This window comes from Equus caballus, chromosome 5, assembly GCF_041296265.1.
Source record: "Equus caballus isolate H_3958 breed thoroughbred chromosome 5, TB-T2T, whole genome shotgun sequence".
Lineage (NCBI taxonomy): Eukaryota > Metazoa > Chordata > Mammalia > Perissodactyla > Equidae > Equus > Equus caballus.
The window spans coordinates 6028435-6050736 of record NC_091688.1 but is presented as its reverse complement, the minus strand read 5'-3'; the positions used below and the strand labels follow the sequence as shown (position 1 = coordinate 6050736).

The 22302-nt window shown below is 39.0% G+C and overlaps 1 protein-coding gene across 1 annotated transcript in view; it reads left to right on the top strand.

Annotated features, from left to right (window-relative positions):
* The window catches only part of F5 (coagulation factor V), a 75791-nt gene that overhangs the window by 10660 nt on the left and 42829 nt on the right, over nucleotides 1–22302 (top strand). The window contains exons 3-7 of the mRNA XM_023640515.2: nucleotides 1289–1411; nucleotides 9467–9679; nucleotides 12722–12865; nucleotides 15508–15729; nucleotides 17017–17182. Of these exons, the coding sequence (XP_023496283.2) occupies nucleotides 1289–1411; nucleotides 9467–9679; nucleotides 12722–12865; nucleotides 15508–15729; nucleotides 17017–17182 (868 nt within the window). The remainder of the gene's footprint in view (nucleotides 1–1288; nucleotides 1412–9466; nucleotides 9680–12721; nucleotides 12866–15507; nucleotides 15730–17016; nucleotides 17183–22302) is intronic.

The following is a 22302-nucleotide window of genomic DNA, read 5'->3' as shown; positions in this document are numbered from 1 at the left end:
AACCCGGGTGATTCTGATGCAGAGAATCCAAGGGCTACACTTTGTGAAATTCTAGTATACGATTCTTCGAAACCCTCTCTCAGATAGCAACTCTTTCCCTAGCTGCCCAGACGGAACTGCTCCTTCACCCTCTCTGCCCATGTAGCACTTTGCCCATGTCTCGGCAGCAGCTCCTACCGTATGTCTATCTCCACATTAGCTTGTGAGCTCCTTGAGGACAGGCACGGTGTCTTATCTAGCCATATGGCCCCAGGACCTCGCACAGGGCCTGTAGTAAGTGAAACCTTGCTCTTGATTTCTGCATCCCTAAACTGCTGTCCTTGCTGTGTTCCCCACTGAAGTAACTGAGAACATTATTTACCCAGATCAAAAACCTCGGGGTCATCCTTGACTTCTCTCTCTCAAGTGCCACATCCAAGCTGTCAGTAAATCCTGCTGGCTCTACCTTCAAAATGTCCAGAATCCAACTTCTCCTCACTACTTCACTCCTACACACACTGGCCCAATATACTGTTGTCTCATGTCTATACCACCTGGTCCCCTGCTTCCACTCTTGTCTCTATACAGACCATTCTCTGCACAGCAGCTGGGATGAAATTTTTCATTTTTTTTTAAGGTTGAACTTGTGAAACATATCAGACCATGTCTCTGTTGCACAGAGCTCCAGCGATTTCCCATTTCACTCGGTAGGAAATCCAAAGTCCTTACCGTGGCCCATAGAGCCTGACGTGACCTGCCCTCACCCTCATCTGTCTCACTCTGCCCACACTGTTTTCCTTACCATTCTTTGGATCCATCAGGCTCACTCCTGCCTCAGGGCCTCTGAACTTGCCTCAGGGCCAGAGAATGGTGCGATTTGCTTCCTTGCTTCATTTAGGTCTCTGAGGTGTCCCACCCAGAGAGATCTAGCCAGCCAGTCACCCCCCACCCCCACATCACCCTGTGTAACTGAAAATGAACATCTTTCTTTTCTTGACCAAAGACAGCAGTCTCTAAGGAATGACAGTGGGTCAGAATGGCATGGACATGGTCAGAACTATTTCTCCTACTCTCTTGACTTGCTTTGGGCCCAAGCCAAGTGTTTCTACCTTCCTGTCCTTATCTGACTGTGCATAATGTAGAGTTGATGAGCTGGCAAAGCCTTCCAGATTGAAGACCAGCAGGTCGACCTCAGGACCAGGAGGAACGACGGCAGTCTCTTGTGTGGTTTTCTGTGTGTTTTTCTTGCTTAGCAGCTCTGTCTTTGGTAATGCTGAACACAGACATATTTTAAATCCTTGTTCCACAGGACTTCTTGGGCCTACTTTATATGCTGAAGTTGGAGACATCATGAAAGTTCACTTTAAGAATAAGGCAGACAAGCCCTTAAGCATCCATCCTCAAGGAATTAAGTACAGTAAATTCTCAGAAGGTAAGAGGAAATTACTATCCCTCTGACAAGGGAAAATGTACAACTCTTTAACACCAGTGTCAAACGTTTAAAACCATACTGTTAACCACATGTCAGAGAACTCTCCCTTCCTGCAACTGATGATTATAAAAATTATTGCCTTTGTAAGTTTTAGAGAGGAAAATGTAAAAGCTCTGGAGGCATCTAGGCCTCAGTCTTTCACTATGTTCTTGTTCCTTAACAGTTGAATGAACAAGTAACCTAATCTTTCTGAATTCCAATTTGTTTATATGTAAAATGAGAACAATAATACATAGATTGTAAGATGGCAGGGGTCAGCAAATTTTTCTGTGAAGGGCTGGATCGTAAATATTTTTGACTTTTTGGACCATGGCATCTCTGTTCAACAGCTCAACTCTACCTTTTAGCACAAAAGCAGCCATAGACAATATGTAAATGAACGAGCATGGCTGTGTCTCGATAAAACTTTATTTACAAAAACAGGCACTAGCTGGATTTGGCCCACAAGGCATAGTTTGACATAGTGACGTAGGACTAGCCTGACATAGGGCTAGCCTGGCACATAGATAAGATTCAATAAGTGGTATTTTGTGGTGGTGGTGGTAGTAGAAGTAGTATTAAAATGTTGGACATAGTGAAGTGAAGAACATAAGCTTTGAAGACACACTTAGGTTCAAATTCCAGCAGTATCATTTCTGGTTTTATGACCTTAGCATTTCTGAGCCTCAGTTTTCTCATCTATAAAATGGCAATGGTTGTACCGACTCTGTAAGATTGCTTTGAGGATTAAATGAGATCATTTAGGGAGTGTGCTAAACGTGGGTCCTGGAACCTGGTAAGCCCTCAATAAATGATGACAACAGTGATGATGATAATGATGACAATGATGGTGCAGATCATGAAGATGGTGGTGATAAAACTGACCACATCAGCCACAGGATAGTAAGTACCTGCTGTTGATATTGTTTTGGTTATTTCCATTATGCTGATGTTCAGCCCACCATAAGCAGAGTAGAGTTCTGTTAGGAACTTATATAGGAAAATTGTGTACATATTGTAATAGATGTTGGTATAACAACATTTTAAAATAACTTTAGAACTTTCATGATTCCAAATCTTCTTTCTTCCATGTGTTCCAGCCATCATAGCTTTGAAGAGAGGAATCGCATAGGAGAGTGGTTTACAGGGCAGGTTCTGGAACTAGACTTCCTGGTACAAATCCTGGCTCAGACACTAACTAGCTGTGTGACTTTTGGAAAGTTACTTAATCTCTGTGCCTCATCTTTCTTATCTATAAAATAAGGATAATAATCATACCTACCTCATATAGTTTGTTGTCATGAAATCTTAGAGCAATGTCTAGCATATAATAAGCACTTGATAAATTTGAGATGATGGTGCAGGCGATTCTTCAATCAAACGTGTTCAAATTATAGTGTTATATGTCAACTATATCTCAATTAAATTTTTTTAAAATGTGTTCAAGTAATTCAATATTTATCTGGCAATTTATAGATTAGAAAGTGACTTCTACATTTATTATTTCATGTGTAAATTGCTGTGAAACTCATTCCAGTTAAGGTATAAGTGAGTAATAGGTCAATGAACTGCCCTCCCCAGGAGTATTTGCATTAGCACTTAATCTTTGGCTTGAGGAAAAACAATGAAGCATTAACTGTGAAATTTCAGGCATCTTAAAGAGCCAATTTGGCAAGACTCTGGGTGAGGTGGCACACACAGGACTCTTTCCTCTGTTTCTAAAATCATATAGTGACATAGTGACCAACCACTTAACCTGCTTCTGAGGCTTCCAGACAACTGCATCAGAATTCAGCAGCGTCATGCAGGAGTGGGGAGCCCTCTGAATGTCACAGGCAGATTCCATTTCAAATGTGGGAGGTGGTAAGTGTTGTGGACTTTATCCTTCAGTTGGGCTGTTTGCACAGGGAATGAACCTTGCAACATTATCCCCCTTCCTTCACTGTTTATTTGTCCCTACACTCCCCCACAGCCAGCAGCCTTTTATGAGCAATTGTTTAAAATGCTCCCACTACTTCCATTAGTCTCCTGATTATTGCCCCTGGTCCCATGAATCTGAGAAAGGTAAATATGGATTGGTCATGAAAGTCAAATTTTATCTTGGAAATAAGATTCAAATCTATTAAGTAGATAAAGAGTGTCCTTCACGGTAAAAGACATGCCTTCTGTTCATTTACTGTGCCCTCTGTGTCAAAATAAAACCTTTCCTTCTCCGCGTCTGACACTCACCCTAGCTCATAGCCTCCCTCTTTCGTTAGTGGTATTTTTTCAGGAGTGGAGATAAACTAACGTCATGTCATGCTGAGTCAGCTACGTGAGAATCCACTTTCCTTTATCTCAGAGAGATGGACGGTGGGAGGTTGAGACAATACAATAAGCTTGAGAGAGGACTCAATCCTCGCTTGTGTGGCTGCTTGATCTAACTAGTGAATGATCCAACCCAGACAGCAGTCCTTATCTGGAAATTAATCCTTGAGCCCCACCAAGGATTTGGAGACCTACTCTCATCAGCTAGAAGGAAAAGATAGCTATGGGAAGAATGCTGGCTTTAGAGCCAGAATGACCTGGGTTTGAACCCTAAGTAAACTCGGGCAATTTTCTTTACCACTAACCCTCGCTTTTACAGCTATAAAATGGGGATAGTAATTCCTCCCATCTAAGGTTATCGCAAGGATTAGTCATAACACATGTGAACTGCCTGGCATATAATTGGAACTCAATAATGATAACTATTGTTGCTTTGGTTATTTCACAGCTATTTATAGTGCAGGTATTAAGTTTTATTTCCAGAAGCTTAGATTGAATGAAGGCCTTGGCCCTGGATGGTGCTGATCATTTTATTTCTACTCGAATGAAATGAAACTCTCCTGTAGGATTTAAATACCAAAATGAACGAAAATTGTGTGGAAAAGCTCAGTTATCTACAGACATAAGGAATGAGTCATTTTGAATAATTACATTTTCCAGTGTGAGGTTTACTTAAGTGTCTAAAATATTTTCTTTTAATCACTTTGGATATAAATCTTTCTAAATGTTATACTTCCCCAGACTCTTTTAAAACAGAGGATGAGAAGTAAAATGCTAATCCCTTTCTAAATCATTACTTCCAATCTACTGTGAGATTTGACAGATACCCACAAATGTTAGAATTGTGTGCAGTCTAAGGGTAAATGACTGTAAATGAAGGCCTATGTTAGCATCTATGGTATTGCCTAAGGTAAAGACCCCGAGCTTCCATTCATGGATTTTGTAACATCTCTTTTGTTTGCCCAAGAGCCTTGTTGCTTTTAAAATTCTTAACTATGCTATACTTAGGAGATAGTTGGAAATCTGAGTTCTGGCCAGGAAAGATGTTATTGTCCTCACTGTGGAAGTCTCATGCTGGCCTTTCATCCATAAATTGGCAGCATCTGACATAAATGCCAAGTTGTAGCTCAGTGTTTCCAAACTACTCCCAGTTGCACCCCCTTCCCAGGTGTGCCTGAGAGACACCTCAGTTATGTATAGGACAAGGGTGAGTAAGGCTTCGACAGGAAGGACAAATCGTGATTTGTAAAAACCCTCACAAGAACATTTCCTTTATAAACGTATTTAATAGGAATATGTTTTTAACCAGGAATAAAATATCTGCAACTGTATCTAGTCATTTTAAAACTTTCTATCACTAAGAGTTTCACTTTGAGGCTAAATTTCAGAAGTCCTGTAGCTGGCGTGCACTCAACTTTTGGTTGTAATACTGCATCTTTCAGTAGATTTTGCTGTTCAGTCAGATCTTGAAACTGTTTGGGTCAATCACCTTTTTTTTTTTTTGAGGAAGATTAGGCTGAGTTTACTACTGCCAATTCTCCTCTTTTTGCTGAGGAAGACTGGCCCTGAGCTAACATCCGTGCCCATCTTCCTCTATTTTATATGTGGGATGCCTACCACAACATGGCTTTTGCCAAGCGGTGCCATGTCCGCACCTGGGATCCAAACTGGCGAAGCCTGGGCTGCCGAAGCGGAACGTGCGACCTTAACCACTGCGCCACGGGGCCAGCCCTGGTCAATTACCTTTAAAAGTTTGTTTCAGAGTAAATCTCTATCTTATTCTTTTATTTGATTTATATTCTCACATTTTAAGTGTGTGAGTTGCATTATGAATACTATACCAAAAAATTAATAATATTACCAGCTGTTGGCTGGTAAGCCAACTCTCTGAATAAAAAATAAAAAAATAAAATTTCCACCAAAGATTGTTCTTTGTATCTAAGTGTCACCAAATTCTTTCTATGAAAACTTAGTCTTCTAGGTTTTTCCAAAACATTCCATGCTTGACATAATGTGGGTGATTACATTTTTCACATTTTATCTGAATATTTTGGCCTTATATAGACACTTCTTTAAGTATATGATAAATACCTGAAACAAACTGTAATGGCTAATATAATAATTCTCACAAATCTAAAAAATGTGAACTCCCCTTCGAAAGAGACTGACATGCCCTGTGCAATGGAGCCAGGCTCTTTATAAAACATCAGCATTCTAATTTGCCCGTTGCCTCAAGTATAACTTCTAAAAGAATGTTCTGAACCTTTGAAGGTACACTGAAGCATTCTCTAAGTTTATTAAATGGAGAGGAAAAGGGCTCTTCAAAAACAAAAGAAACAAAGGAGGGTTTCATGAACAAGCACCCTAATGGGTGACCGAAGCAGCTCTTTATGTAACTTCACTGCCCCAAAGCTTGTACGCACCATTCTACATTTGAAAAATAAACACTGAGAGCCTTTTGGCAAATAACTGGTACCTCATGACAAGAGTAAACAAATTACAAAGCTGACTATGGACTGAGCAGGAAGTGAACAGAAGGGAGTGAATATAAAATAAAGCGCTACCCTTGTGGAAAGAATATTCTAGCAAGAAGTTCAACAAGGACTTTTTGTGCTTTAGCACAATAGTCTTTCCTGTTCATTTCTCCTCTTTTCAGTTAAGAATTTTAACTTTTTATTTTGATTACAAAGTCAAAATCTGATTCACCAAAATTGCATTTCATAAATGCTTCCTCTAAATAGTTGTTTATATTTCACACCTCGTGTTATGTAGGTTACAAAACCCAAGGGACAACATGCCTATTTTATTCTAGACTATAGGTAAAATAAAATACTTTGAAGTGAAAAGAATAAAAGCATTGATAAAATTATCCCCAAACAATCTCATTAATAATCCTCACTCAGTCTAATTAGAGTATCTATTCCCATGTACAAATCTATATTGTTCACTATTTGTTTCGAGATGCCCATAATTCACTTTTCAGTAGCATAGTAAACTTAATTAAAATCATTCATTCAATTATTTGAAATTTATCTTATATTTAACTAACAAATGAGTATGAAACGCTCAGTAAATTACTTTGGTTAACTAGATGGATATTTAAAAACTACCATGTGTTCAAATAAACCTGGATTTGAAACCCTGAACATTTAAAAATAAGTTTGATATCATCAGAAAATCAGTCACACTGCTATGTCTAGCAAGTGTTCCAGCCTCTTAGGTGATTCTCAGATATTTATATTGGTGGGTTCTCATTCCAGATGAACAATGTGTTCTAACGGTGGCTTCTCCACTGAAATGGCCTTAGAAGAAATTCAGAGGTGAAATCCATCACAACCAGGGCAGCAGCATGTATGCCACTGTTAACCAGGCTGTGAGCCCCTCAAGGTCTCAGGATGCCTTCTTTACGTGTGTGCCCTGGCAGCCAGCACAGAGCCTGGAACGTAGATGATGGTGATGATGACGATGATGACAACTGAACTAAACTGAGGGACCCAGAACTGGATTAGAAAGTAGAGAATATGCATTATTTTCCCCTTGCTCTGAAATTTATTAATTTTGCTGGTAATTGTGAGTTACCTAATCTTATTACGAGTTTTTACCACCTTTAGAATAAATACATCACCACCTTCAATCCTTCTCATATGTGTTAAGAGAACTCAAGAACACTTAAGATACATCTTACTAGGAGTAAGACATAACAGAAAGAGGCCATATCAATTGTAAAATGGCTTGGAAAGGAAATAACCAAATTACTAAAGTATATTACCACAGGCTGCCATAGCATTGGTTAGGAGCCAGACATTCTACATATATTTTCCATAACCCATCAAAAATGATAATATTATCACTGGAAAAATGATTATATTATCTTAATTTATGAATGAGAAAATTGAGGCTAAAAGGAAAGTTAAGAAACTTTCCTGAATTCACAGTTAGCAAGTAGTACAAACAAGAAATTTCAATTCTGGCCCCCAAACTCATGTACTTTCTCCTCCAATCTGGCAGAAGAATATATCATTAATCACATAATCTCACAAATATTTAATTATAAATTGTGATTAATGCTGTAATATATATGAATATAATGCTGTTACATATTGTGATATATATATATAATATCTGATATGATATATGTATATATATTACAATTAGAGATTAGAGAATAAGTAAGCTGACATTTATGCTGATATCTGAAGGATGAGCACATATTTATCCAAAAAAAAAAAGAGGCAGAATTTCAAACAGTATCTCTTACCCTATAAAGAATATCATGCTTTGCCCTTTTGAGAGCTTGTGAAGGCAATGGAAAGAGTGTCTCTTCTACTGTAGGAATCACCTGTGATATTTTAACAGTTGGAACAGAAGCATCACATCCAGAAACATCACAGGACCATAGGATCATAGTTAGAAAACTTCATGAGGCTACGAAGCATGAGGCATTGAATAAGTGCCAGCATGCTTGATTCAAGGTAGCTCTAGTCATCAACTTGCCATGTAAGTTCCAGTTAATAGACAAGGTTTGACCTGAGAGGGCAACTCTCCTTATCAGTCCTGTTTGTGCTTTGCTACCAAAGCTATTTTGTAACTTTCCAGAGATAATCCTTTCTACTTATTTGCAGAGACTCTTCCTCATAAACTCTTTTTTTCTTTTTGATTTAGAATGGAATAATATTATTTCTCACAGGAAGTTATTTAAGATTTTAACATTTCTCAGCTCCTGATCATTTTAACACTCAAATCCTTTTTATCAACAGAGTGCAAGTTCAGCCTGTAGTAAATATTGTTTTCAGTGTCAAACTATCTTTTGGGTACAAGAAAAGATGCAACAGAGTTCAGTGTTAAGCTTTTCACTAGCACAAGGGTCACAGAGTCAGATGTCTACAGCAGCCAGAAGGGTCACAGTGAAAAAATGAATCCAATAGGGACAGTGATCAGAGAACTAGTGTCCTATCTGAATGGGGCAGCCAGGACTCAGGTCCAGCCAAATTTTATGCAGGAATTTGGTCCAGCATCACCAGATCTCCAGGTTTTATTTATTTACTTACTTGTTTATTTATTTATTTATTTATTATTTTTTGACTGAGGAAGATCCGCCCTGAGCTAACGTGTCTACCCTTTGAAGTTCAGATGTCTTACTTTGGTCCTTTGTGTACCAAAAGACCCACCATTAACACTTTTACGTATACTCAATTTCCCACATACAACATAGAGGAAGCTTGGCATGGATGTTAGCTCAGGGCTAATCTTCCTCAAGCTAAAAAAAGAGGAAGCTTGGCAATAGATGTTAGCTCTGAGTGTACTTACATCCCATGCTAAACGGGCGGTTAAGTATGTGTGGCTTGTGAACTACCGTAGAGAAAATATAACCCATTCTCTTATTCTGAGATGATTTTCTGATGAAAGGTGAATCAGTTCTCTGATCATATTTAAATAATAATTATTTAGATACCATGGGAAATTAACTTGCTAAACCTTAATTAGTGTACTAGTAACATTTCTTGTTCACTTCAGATTTCAATGGACTCAAAGCCTTTATAATAACATAGACATAGAAATGGATATATGTGAATCTTTCCAAATAATGAAGGTTCCCTATAGAAAAGCATTTATATCTCTATGGATATCTTATGTTCCCCAGATTTAAGAGTGATGAAAAAGCAGCCCTCAGAAACTGTCCAGATGTTTTCACAGCTTTTACTTCTCCAGGTGCTTCTTACTCTGACCACACATTCCCTGCAGAGAAGATGGATGATGCTGTAGCTCCAGGCCAAGAATATACCTATGAGTGGCACATCGCTGAGGACAGTGGGCCCACCCATGATGACCCTCCATGCCTCACACACATCTATTACTCCTATGAAAATCTGACACAGGACTTCAACTCTGGGCTGATAGGACCTCTGCTTATTTGTAAGAAAGGTAAAAAAAAAATCAACACCAACAAAGATGTTGGAGTGGTAAGGACTTCTATAATGGAATGGGGCTTGGGAGAATCTTGGTACCTCTTTGCAAATCAAGCAGAGGGAGAAGGATGCACAAACCAGTAGTTGTTTGACATTGATATTTGAGGGTTTGGAATCCTCCTCTGTTTCTTTCAATCCCTCCTCTTCTCAATCCTGGGAGCCTCTCCCAAGTAAATCCTGTCTGATAGTATGTTCTGATGCCATGCCCGTATGATCCGTAACATTTTCCTCAAGGCCAAGTCTTCTTGGAAGTGTACAGCAGCCTATATTCTGCTGAGAGTACTTGGAAAGAACTTTGATGAACATATCTGAGGTGTGGGTTGGTACTTTGGTCTACAAGCACGCAAAATTCCTGCTTCGGGTAGTAGGTTTCAAACACACTTAACTGACTTTAGAAGAAATTTCATTGGCCGAGTTTCTTTTTTTTTCTCTTCCCCAGAGGAAACCTAGGGTCCTACTTTCCTTTATTCATGTAAAACAGTAGTATATATAGCTCTACACCTTGTCTTTTTCCCTTAAAAACAATAAATATTGGAAGTTGTCCCTTGATACTACATACAGTGCCATTTTTTGTAACAGCTACGTGATATTTCATTTTTTGGATGTTCTATGATTATTTAACCAGGCCACTATTTATGGACATCTAACTCTTTTGTTATCAAACGTTGTTACACAAAACCAAGCTGTGACACAACCGTGTTGTATGGGAATAGACTTGTGCATGTGGCCCTGTGCAAGAAAGTGCATTTGTAATTTTGATAATGTGGCAAATTGCCCTTCAGGAAAAATTGTATGAACATGCTTATTCCCCCGTATCCTCTCCAGTGTGTTTTCTCAGACTTTTCCATCTTGGGTGATCTGATGGGTAAAAATGTAAGTGAGGTTGAGCATCTTTTCATATGTTGAAGAGCCATTTCTATCTCCCTTTCAGAGCTATTATTTTGCCCAGTTTTCTACTGTATTGTTGACCCTTTTATTGATTTGTAGGAGGTCTTTATTTTATTAAGGAAACTAGCCTTTGTATGTGATAGGAATTGCAACTATTTTTTATTAGTTTCCTATTTTTCTTTTGACTTTCTCTATTCCTTGAATGATCTTTTAAAAACGTAATTTGGATCACATCACTCCTCTGCCTGACACCAGACTCCAGTGGTCTTTGGATAAAGACCAAAATCCTCACCATGGCCCACATAACTCTGCTGACTTCTAGAGTTTATCTTCTCCAGTTCTCCCCACTTTTCAATTTTTAAAATTATAAAATGTCTGATATATATAAAGAACGTATATATGTAAATTACACATCAAAATAATAATATAAACACCCATGAACCGGTCTCCCAAATAAGAACTAGAACATTCCCAATGCTCCTGTAGCATGTCGCTGTGCAACTTCCTTGATCCCACTGCCTTCCTCTCCTACTCCAAACCCAACCAGTCTCTCAAATTTTGTGTTTACCATTCCTTTGCCATTTTAAAAAATAGTTTCCTCTGGGATGTCTCTGCCCCTAGAGAATTCGTTGTTCAGTTTTGCAGTGTGTGGTCCACAGCTCATGCTTTTCTCTCTGATACTGTTTCCAAAACTGGGCTGTGTTGGCCCGGGGCCTTTGGTTCATCTCTCGTCACAGATGTATGATGTTCTCATCCTTACTTGTCCATTCTCCTGTTGATGGCCGTTTAGCTTTCTCAATGCTACAGGGAACACTCTCGTATGCGTTTGCTCATACATGAGTGCAGGTGTTTCTTTCGGGCACAGGACTTGGGGACCATGGGATCATGTTCACCTTTATAAGATGGTGCCTCAGCTTTTTTCAGAGCAGTTCTCCCAGCCTGGCCACCAGCCGTGTGGCCTGGGGTCCAGAGTGTGGACGCTGGGCTCAGGCTGCCCACTGATTCCTGGCCGTGCTGAGGGTGAGCTTGGGTGGCCGCACAACCACTCCCTGCCTTGGCCTCCCTGCTTGTGAAGTTGGGTGTTGATGGTGCCAACCTGCAGGGCAATAAGGTTCAATGGAGTCAAAATCTGTGGAAGATGCTTGGTTTTTGCCCATCTAGCTGTGTAAAACACGGCCTCTGTGGTCTTAACATGCATTTCTCTGGTTGCCTGGGAGGCTGAGCATGTTTTCCTGTTATGAACAGGATTCGTGTTTCTTCTTCTGTGAAAAGTCGGTTCCTATTGTTGCCTATTTTTCTTTCGGCTGTATGTCTTTTTTTATTTTAATTTTAATTTATTTCTCACATAACATAACATTTACCATCTTAGGCTGAGTTTCTTAACGGCAAGCTTAGATTTCCATTTTACCCCAAAAGAATTCAACCCATCTTTCATTAGAACAAACAACCGCAATGAACTACGCTGTGGGAAATAATGTGATGACCATCTGTCTATACATACACACACACCATACCTACATACATTCCTAATTCATTTATTCACTACACAAATAAATGTTTTCATTGCCTGGTATATAAAAGATACTGTGACGGTACTGAAAAAAAATTAAAACTTATAAAAAGCTCTTTTTTCATTTTACTATCAGCTGCATTTTTTCCTCATATGAGAGTGGATTGATCTTGACCCTCTCGACCAATTATCTAGTGCCCCATTACATGTATAAGCAAGATGACTGTATTAAAGTTGGAGTGTGTGCTTTTACCAACCAGCTATGGTAGCTCAGTATATGCCTGTTGACACTGGAGGAAATGAATACTTTTACTGAAGTCTTGACAGTCACCAAATGTTTTTTCTTTGTGCCAGATCAAATTTACCTTTAAAGCCCCACTCCTGTAGGCTATGAGGTGTGAGAAAACACTTTATTTGGCACCAGGATTTTAATAAGTAATCATTGTTGCTTGATAAAGATGCTATTTTTTAAAACAAGAACTTTTTAAAGTCGATATTATTATGATTGGTTACTTGCCTTAAACTCTTTACTATCTAGGAACAGCTAATGAGAGTCTTCCATCTGGGATGCTATTGAAAACCATGTCTTTTTTTTCACAGGCACCCTAACTGATGATGGGATTCAGAAGATGTTTGACAAGCAACACGTGCTGATGTTTGCTGTGTTTGATGAAAGCAAGAGCTGGAGCCAGTCATCATCCCTAATGTACACAGTAAATGGCTATGTGAATGGGACGATGCCAGGTAACATGTAGGCTGCATGCTGTCCAACAACAGTAGAATCATTAGTACCTTTGGTTCCTTTGTTTTCCTCAAGGCACTAGCAAGTTGACCATACTCACTATTTTGCAACTCCTAATCAGAAAGGTAATGTAATCTAGATAAGTGGTTCTTGAGATTTTATCATCTTTTGTTGTTGTTGTTAAACCAGCAAGTACAACAGGCAAACTGGGGGCTACCTAAGAGAAGGCGTGTGCAGCCTTATTAGATGTAGTGCTCTGGGCAGGTTTCACCTTGGCCTGCCTCTCCAGGGAGACCTCCAGGATATAAGCTCAGTACTCTTCAGTGAGTTCTGTGGTCCCTGCTGCATGGTGACTATGCCTTCTTCCACAGAGGAAGCCCTATGGGGCAGAAGTTCAAGGTCAATCCCTAGCAGGAAGGGTCAGCAGGAAGCATGCAATGAAGACACTTACAGTGAAGATGAACAAAAGATTAGGAGAGATACCTCACTACTAGCATTTCCAAAGGTGATGGAGGAGTCATATTCAATGGCGTGTGGGATGTTTTCTCTTTCCATTTGCATGTAGACTTTTGTGAAAAAGCAAAGTCATGGCAACTGTTAAGAGAAAAAAAAAAACCAACTTACTCCCACCTAGACCATTTCTACTTCTTTCTGATGGAAGTGACTTAGAACCAAAGATCCTGAGGAAAAAAATGGAAAAATTAAAATATCACTTTATTAAATAAACCATACTTCAAAACACAAAGCTTCTCAGAGGCCATTCTCTATATCTGAAAATCACAAATGGCTTCACTTACTAAAAACAAAACTTGTCAGGAGTTGAGGTCTGGACATTGCCTTTAAATTTTATTCTATTTCATTTAACTCCACCTTCCTTTACCACGTGGGTTATTACAAACAGATGCAGCTGACTCTGGGTTTTGATTCAGAGTTCCAAAATTTACTTAACTGATGTCTACCTTGGGAGCTCTGAGTTCAAACCTTGCTCACTTCTCTACCTTAGTGTGGTCCTGAGCATTAATCATCTCAACATGCTTACTTACAAAAATGGATTAACCATCTATCCTGGTGCAGAGGGTGTTTAAGAATGTTTTTACATGTAAAATGGCATGTCCAGAACTATGGACCTTAGAGGAGAGCGGTCAAAAGAGAAATTGTGTCTGTGTCCTGGCAGAGTGAATCATCTGTGTAAAGAGATATAAGCCCCCAAAAGCAAACCATACGCACAAAAATAAAATTAATAACTTAATCAGGGCATAGAGTTTATGAATTTATAGTTGAAAAAGACAGGGTAGGGAAATGTCATCAGCAGAGACTGAGAGAAGTTAATGCATGTAAAACTGCCCTGTGCAGCAGTATAAATTGAATAAAGAGGATAAATGCTATGAGCATTCCTTTGGGGCGATAAATGCTTCCAAAGCCTTTTAGCTTCTTGTTTTCAGGTTCTATCTCCTTGTTCTCACCTGAGATACCAGGAATCCCTGTCTTGTTACAATAGTCTCCTAAAAGAGATAAACCCCTCAGCCGCTCTGTAGGTAAGGGATGGATGCTCAGCCCTGTGATCTACTGACTATGGATCTGAAATTTAAAACTCAAGCCAAGGATAGAAGCCAGGGTTGGAATCTCCTACAGAACAAATTGGCATTTTCCCAGTCACTATGGGAGCAAAGAAGGAGCAAAATTCAGCTTTTGTACTCAGTTCTTATTACTCCATCCATGAAATGCTCCTAGTGGCCCAGCATAATGAGGACTTGTCCATTGCATTTTAAAGAGAGCCTGTAACTCATAAAGTAATTCATTGCCTCATCATTAAAATAATCAACAAGTGGGTAAAGAAGCAATATAAAATCCTTAAATCATCTTCACAGGGTCTTCCCCTCAGGCAGAGCTTTGACATCTATGCAGCTGAGAGGGTTAGCCCCTTGAGCTCAGCCCTATTGGAGGTTCTGGCAACTCCCTCCAGCTAAGCCCAGATTGGTTCTAGAGTGACCTACTGCCTAGGCTTGCCCAGGACTTTCCCAGTTCTATCATTAAAAGTCCTGCATCCTGGGAAACCCCTCAGTCTTAGCAAACCAGAATGGTTGGTCATGTACTTGGTTCCCTCCTTTACCTAATGTCTTAGCAATCCCTGTGTTTTTGAAGTAACATCCCCCATCTCTGGGCTCTATTCTTTTTTTTTTTTTGCAGGGAAAGATTCACCCTGAGCTAACATCTGTTGCCAGTCTTCCTCTTTCTTTTCCCCTCCCCAAAGCCCCAGTACATGGTTGTATATCCTAGTTGTGAGTCATTCTAGTTCTTCTTTGTGAGCCACCACCACAGCATGGTAACTGACAGATAGGTGGTGTGGTTCTACAACCAGAAAGTGAACCCACCACTGAAGTGGTGGGCACTGAACTTTAACCACTAGGCCATCAGGGCTGGCTCAATCTTGGCTCTATTCTTACCTCTCTGGTACCACTTACTGCAATGAGCTATGACTGATTGTTTGCCCGTCACTCAGGAACCATAATTGGAGTGTCTATACTCCCAGAACCTTGCACAATGCCTGATGCATGGCAGGTACTCAATATGTATCTGGTGAGTGAATTTTTTATCACAGAGTGCTGACTGCTTATTTTAGGCCCCATCTCTCCCTCTCTCTCAGATATAACAGTTTGTGCCAATGACCACATCAGCTGGCATCTGATTGGAATGAGCTCTGGGCCAGAACTGTTCTCCATTCATTTCAGTGGGCAAGTCCTGGAACACAACCGTCATAAGATCTCAGCCATCAGCCTCGTCAGTGCCACAGCCACTACTGCAAACATGACTATAAGCCCAGAGGGAAAGTGGATCGTATCTTCTCTCATCCCAAAACATTTTCAAGGCAAGAAACTTTTCCAACAGCCTTGCTTATGAATGTAGGATCCTTTCTCCCCAGGCACTAACTCCCTCCTTCTCCTTTGTCCTTTCAAGCCACCCACACTCCAGAATACATGCCTTGGTCCCTGAGAACAGAATTTAGATACTCTGCTCTTAGACTTATAACCCATTAGTTGGGGATGGAGGAAGTGGAGGAATTGACAAAGATTTTAAAAAGTGAAGCAAAAGCTGAAGAGATCTCTACTTCCTCCAAAGAAGAAAGGAGGAAGGAAACAAAAATGCATACATATTCTTTCTGAGGTATTTAATATGTAGCTAAAGGAAAAGACCCAGATGCTAGAATAAGACAAACATCTGCAAATTTATAGAAGCATCAAGTTACAGAAAGTGTAAAAGTTGTAATTATCTTTTATAACAAGATGAGCACAAAGCCTGGCACAAAGAGGAACCCAATGGATGTGTGTTGAATGGATCAAACATAATGTTTAAATAGATGAGGAGTGGGCTTTAAAGAACATCAGTTAATTCTGGTGGGAAACAAAACTTGGCCCAGGTTGCTATGTGGTATCAAGTAAATAAAATAGCTAATTGTTCTAATATACATTGTTGCTTTAAAACTGTTGGGAGGAAGGTTTGTGTAAACAGAGAGTAAATTGTAAGCAAATGATATCACTACAGGAAATCATTTGTTACCCAAATAATGTGTATAAAAGCAAGATAGGTAGGAAGAGACGCTTCAGGGGATCATTTCGTTTTCTTTTTGCCCTGAGCGGTCAAAATTATACTTGAAGTGATGAAACTGTCACAATATCCCTGGGAGACAGAGTCCCAAATAGTGATGAAATAACAACAACAATAACATTACTGAGGTTGAACTTTTTGTGTATTAGCTTATTTAATTTTTAACAACAATTTCATACAGTATGTACTAATATTATCTTCATTTTACTAATAAAGGAACAGATGACAGGCAAAATGAGACATCAGTAAGACCTAAGTCATGAGGTTTTAAGGATCTGGAAATTACAAAGAATTTTCTTTCTCTAGAAGAAACAAAAGCTATCTTTTCAAATTTTTTCCCTAATCCATCCTTTCTTTGCCTTGCTTTTTATTCTTGCCCCTTTCCCTATTGTATTGAAAAAGCTCCAAACCAAAATGTCCAAAAGTTGCCTGAGCATTACTTTCGCTGCTATTATTTAAACCTTCCACAAATTTATTTAAAAGATATGCATTTTGATCAGCCTTAATTTCTTCTCTCAAATTCTGTCACTGTCTTTATGTCCTCACTCAGCTGGGATGAAGGCTTACTTAGACATTAAAAACTGCGCAAAGAAAACCCGGAATCCTAAGAAACTAACTCGTGACCAGAGGCGGCATATTAAGAGGTGGGAATACTTCATTGCTGCAGAGGAAGTCATTTGGGATTATGCACCTGTAATACCAGCGAACATGGACAAGTAAGTTTTGGAGATTCTTATGACTGTGCAAAGATTCAAGATATGTTCCATAGGATCCTAGATGTGTGGGGTGAAATGTCATGAGTTGACAGCTCTCAAGGAGTAAATGTATTGGATTCCATTCAGGTCTTGATATTCAAATCAGTATAGAGTTACCCCAAACTCACCAAGGGAATTCAGCATAATTATAATAACAGTAGTAGTAGCAGCAGCAGCAGCAGTAGTCATAGCAGCTACCACTTGTTGAATGCTTGCTATTCCAAACACTATGTTAAACCCTTTATAAAACCTCCACTGTAACTCTACAAGTTAGAAACAGCTCTTATTTATTTTGTAGATTAGGAAATTGCTCAGAGAGATTGAGAAATCTGGAAATTCAAATAGCTCTTAAACACTTTTAAAAATACTCAAGCTCACTCACCATAAGAAAATGCAAATTAAACTTCTATAAATACTATTTTTCACCTATCAGACCTACAAGTCCAGGTAACATAATCTGTTGGCAAGGTTGTGGGAAACAAACACTATCGTATATTGCTGGTGGAAGAGTAAATTGGAAAAGCTACTCAAGAGGATAATTTGGCAATATGTATCAAAATTATAAACACATATACCCTTTGACCCAACAATCTCACCCTGGGAATTTATTATATAGATATACTTGTTCACAGGTGAAATAATGTATGTACCGGATTTTCAATGCTGCACTGTTAGTACCATCAAAAAATTGGAAACAAGACCTGGTGGGAGCCCTCCCAAGGGCCAGAAGGGAGCCACACCCATCTACATACCTGGGAAAAATGTCCATCAATAGGAAAGTAGTTTAATAAGTATGGTACATTGATACAATGAAATACTATACATCTGTTTAAAAAAGGATGCAAACACTCTAAGTACTAATATAAAAAGTTCTCCAATATATATCGTCAAATTAAAAAGTCAAGGGAGCAAGATAGCGGAATAGGAGGTGCCCCATTCATGTCCCCCCACAGCAACAGTAATTTGACAGCCATCTACAAAAAAAAGTGCTTTTGTGAGAGCTTTGGAATCTAGGCAGGAACTTACAAAATCCTGGTGGAAGCTCCTCTGAGGGCTGTTTTGAGATGGCAAGTCCATGCTCAGGTGGTAAGTTTGCTGACTGCTGCCCTAGCTACAAATCTGGACACACGTTCATCCACTTCGGGACTTGGCCTTGGTCCTGCCATGAGCACCATTTGACAAGGGACTCAGGAGGAATCTCACCTGTCCATGATGCTGGAGGCTAGCCTGCAGAACTCAGTCTGACTATGGATCTTGAAGCAGCCCCAAAGCCAGCTCCAGCCTCTCCCAGCCATGGTCTAGGAGTAGTCCTGCCTGCTCAAGGACTCACTGGGAGTCACACCAATCCATGCTCTGGAGGCTGGCCTACAGACCTTGGTCCCAGTGCAGATCTTAAAGCAGCCCTGTAACCCAGGTCCAGCCCTCCCAACTGCAGTCTAGGAGCAGTCCTGCCCACCCAGGGACCCACCCAGTGACCTGGTGGGAGCCCTTCCAAGGTCCAGATGATAGCCACACCCATGCACACACCTAGTAAAAGTCCCGTCATTTGTGAACTCCAACTGCAGCCCTTGAAGTGAACCATTATCCCAGTGTACCAGCTTTACTGATGAAGGTCCTGGAGGCAGTCCCATCTTCCCAGGGACCAGAGAGAATCCATGCCAACCTGAGCCCCTGGGAAAAGGCCTTCCAATCACAGACACTGCTGCAGGCCCAGTAGCAGCCACATGACCTGGTTCCAACCTCATTCAATTGGGATCCCAGAGGCAAGCCCATCAGCCCAGAGACCTGACAGGAGAAGGTCTTTACCTACCAAAATCAGTCTTTAAAGACTGGAAGAGGGTGTTTGCTCCTTCACATGCATAGACATCAACACAAGGCTATACGAATCACAAAGAATCAGGCAAATATGACACCACATAAGGAAACTAATAAATCTCTAGTAACTGATGTGAAATAAGGAGGTCTACAAATTGTCTGGCAAGGAATTCAAAATAATCATCTTAAAGAAGCTCAATGAAGTGCAAGAGAACATAGATGGGCAACTAAACAAAATCAGGAAAACAATGCATGAACATAATGAGAAGTTTAATAAAGAAATAAAAACTGTAAAAAATAATCAAACAGAAATCCTGGAGCTGAAGAATACAATGACAGAAGTGAAAAATTCAATAGAGAACTTTAGTAACAGACTCAATCATGCAGAAAAAAGACTTAGCAAACTCAAAGACAGATAATTTGAAATTATCCAGTTACAGGAACAAAAAGGAAAAGAATGAAAAAGAGTGAAGAAAGTTCACAGGACCTATGGGATACCATCAAAAGGACTAATCTATGCATCATGAGAGTCCCAGAAGGATAAGAAAGACAGAAAGGGGCAGAAAGCTTATTTAACGATAATGGCTGAAAACTTCCTAAATCTTGGGAGGTATATGGATATACAGATTCATGAAGCTCAAACGACTCCAAGCAAGATCTACCCAAAGAAGATTACCCTGAGACATGTTATAATCAAATTGTCAAAAGTCATAGACAAAGAATTCTGCAAGCAACAAGAGATAAGCAATTGCCATATACAAGGGAACCCCCATAAGGCTATCAGCAGATTTCTCAGCAGAAACCTTTTGGGCTAGGAGAGTGTGGGATGATATATTCAAGGTGCTGAAGAAAAAAAACCCTGCCAGCCAAGAATGCTATACTTAGCAAAGCTGTCCTTCAGAAATGGAGAGATAGAGACATTCCAGACAAAGAAAAGCTGAGGGAGTTTGACATCACTAGACCTGCCTTACAAGAAATGCTAAAGGGAGTTCTTCAAGGTGAAATGAAAGGATTCTAAGTAACAACATGAAAGTATAAAATTCTCCAGTAAAGGTAAATATACAGTCAAATTCAGAATATTTTAATACTATAATGGTGGGGCACAAATCACTTTTAACTCTAGTGTAAAAGTTAAATGCTAAAGTATTAAAATCACTAAAGCTACAACACTTTGTTAAGGAATACACAATATAAGAAAGATGTAAAGTTTGACTTCAATAACATAAAATGTGGGGAGGTATAATAGTGTACAGTTTTTTACATGATTGAATTTAAGTTGTTATAAGCTTAAAATAAACTGTTAGAACTACAAGATTTTTTTTGTAAGCCTCATGGTAAACACAAAGCAAAAACCTCTACTTCAAGTAGATATGCAAAACTGAAAGAGAAAGGAATAAAAGCATGCCATGCAAAAAAAATCAACAAATCACAAAGGAAAACAGCAAGAGAGGAAGAGAGGAACAAAAGAATTACCAAAAAGTCAGAAAACAATTAACAAAATGGCACTAGTAAGTCCTCCTCTATCAGTAATTGCTCTAAATGTAAGTGGACTAAGTTCTCCAATCAAAAGACACAAGGTGGCTGAATGGATTTTAAAAAAACGAGTTCCAATAATATGCTACCTACAAGAGATTCACTTTAGCTCTAAGGACACACATAGGTTAAGAGTGAAGGGATAAAATGATAGTCCATGCAAATAGTAACCAAAGGAGAGCAGGGCTGTACTTATATAAGACAAAATAGACTTTAAGTCAAACTGTCATAAGAAACATGGTCACTATGTAACAATAAAGGAGTCAGTTCATCAAGAGGTTATAACAATTGTAAATACATATGCACCCAACATTGAACCATTTAAATATATGAAGCAAATATTAACAGAACCTAAGGAAGAAATACACAGCAATACAGTAATAGTGGGGGACCTTAATACCTCACTTTAAACAATGGATAGATCATCCAGACTTAAAATCAATTAGGAAACAGTGGAATTGAATAACACTATAGACCAAGTGGACCTAAGAGACATATAAAAAACATTCCATCTAACAGCAGCATTTCCAAGTGCACATGGAACATTCTCTAGGATACATCATATGTTAGGCCACTGAGAAGACTGAAATCATACCAAGTATCTTTTCTGACTACAATGGAATGAAACTAGAAATCAATAACAGAAGGAAAATTGGAATATCCACAAGTATGTGCAAATTACACAACAGTCTCCTGAACAACCAATGGGTCAAAAAAAGAAATCAAATGGGAAATCAAAAAATATATTGAGACAAATGAAAATGGAAACACAACATACCAAATCTTATGGGATACAGCAAAACTTATGGGATGCAGCAGAACAGTTGTAAGATGCCTACATTTAAAAAAATAATAAAGATCTCAAATAAAAAACCCAATTTTATACCACAAGGAACTAGAAAATAAGAGCAAAAGCCCAAAGTTAGCAGAGGAAGGTAACAAAGATTAGGGAAGAAATAAATAACTAGAAAGACAATAGAAAAGATCAACATAACTAAGATTTGGCTTTTTGAAAAGATAAACAAAGTTGACAGACTTTTAGCTAGAATAACCAAGGACTAAAATAAATAAAATTATAATTTTGAACAATTATATACCAACAAATTGGATAACCTAGAAGAAATGAATAAATTCCTAGAAATATACACCCTGCCAAGACTGAATCATGAAGAAATAGAAAGTCTGAACAGACCAAAAACAAGTAAGAAGACCGAATCAGTAATCAAAAACTTCCAGACTAAGAGAAGCCTAGGACCAGATGCTTCTTGGGTGAATTATACCAAACATTTAAAGAAGAATTAACACTAATCCTCAAACTCTTCCAAAATGTTAAAGAGGAAGGAACACTTCCAAACTTATTGTACATGGCTGGCATTACCCTCATACTGAAAACAGATGAGGACACTACAAGAAAAGAAAATTATAGGCCAATATTCCTGATGAACATAGATGCAAAAATCCCCCATAAAATATTAGCAAAGCAAATCCAAGAGCACATTGAAATGATCATATGACATGACCAAGTGAGATTTATTCCTAGAATGCATGGATGGTTCACCATTCACAAATAAATAAATGTAATACATCACATTAAAAGAATGAAGAATAAAGATCATATGATCATCTCAGTAGAAGTACAAAAAGCATTTGACAGAATTCAACGCCGTTTAATGATAAAAACTCTCAACAAGTTAGGTGTAGAAGGAATGTACCTCAACATAATAAAGGCCATT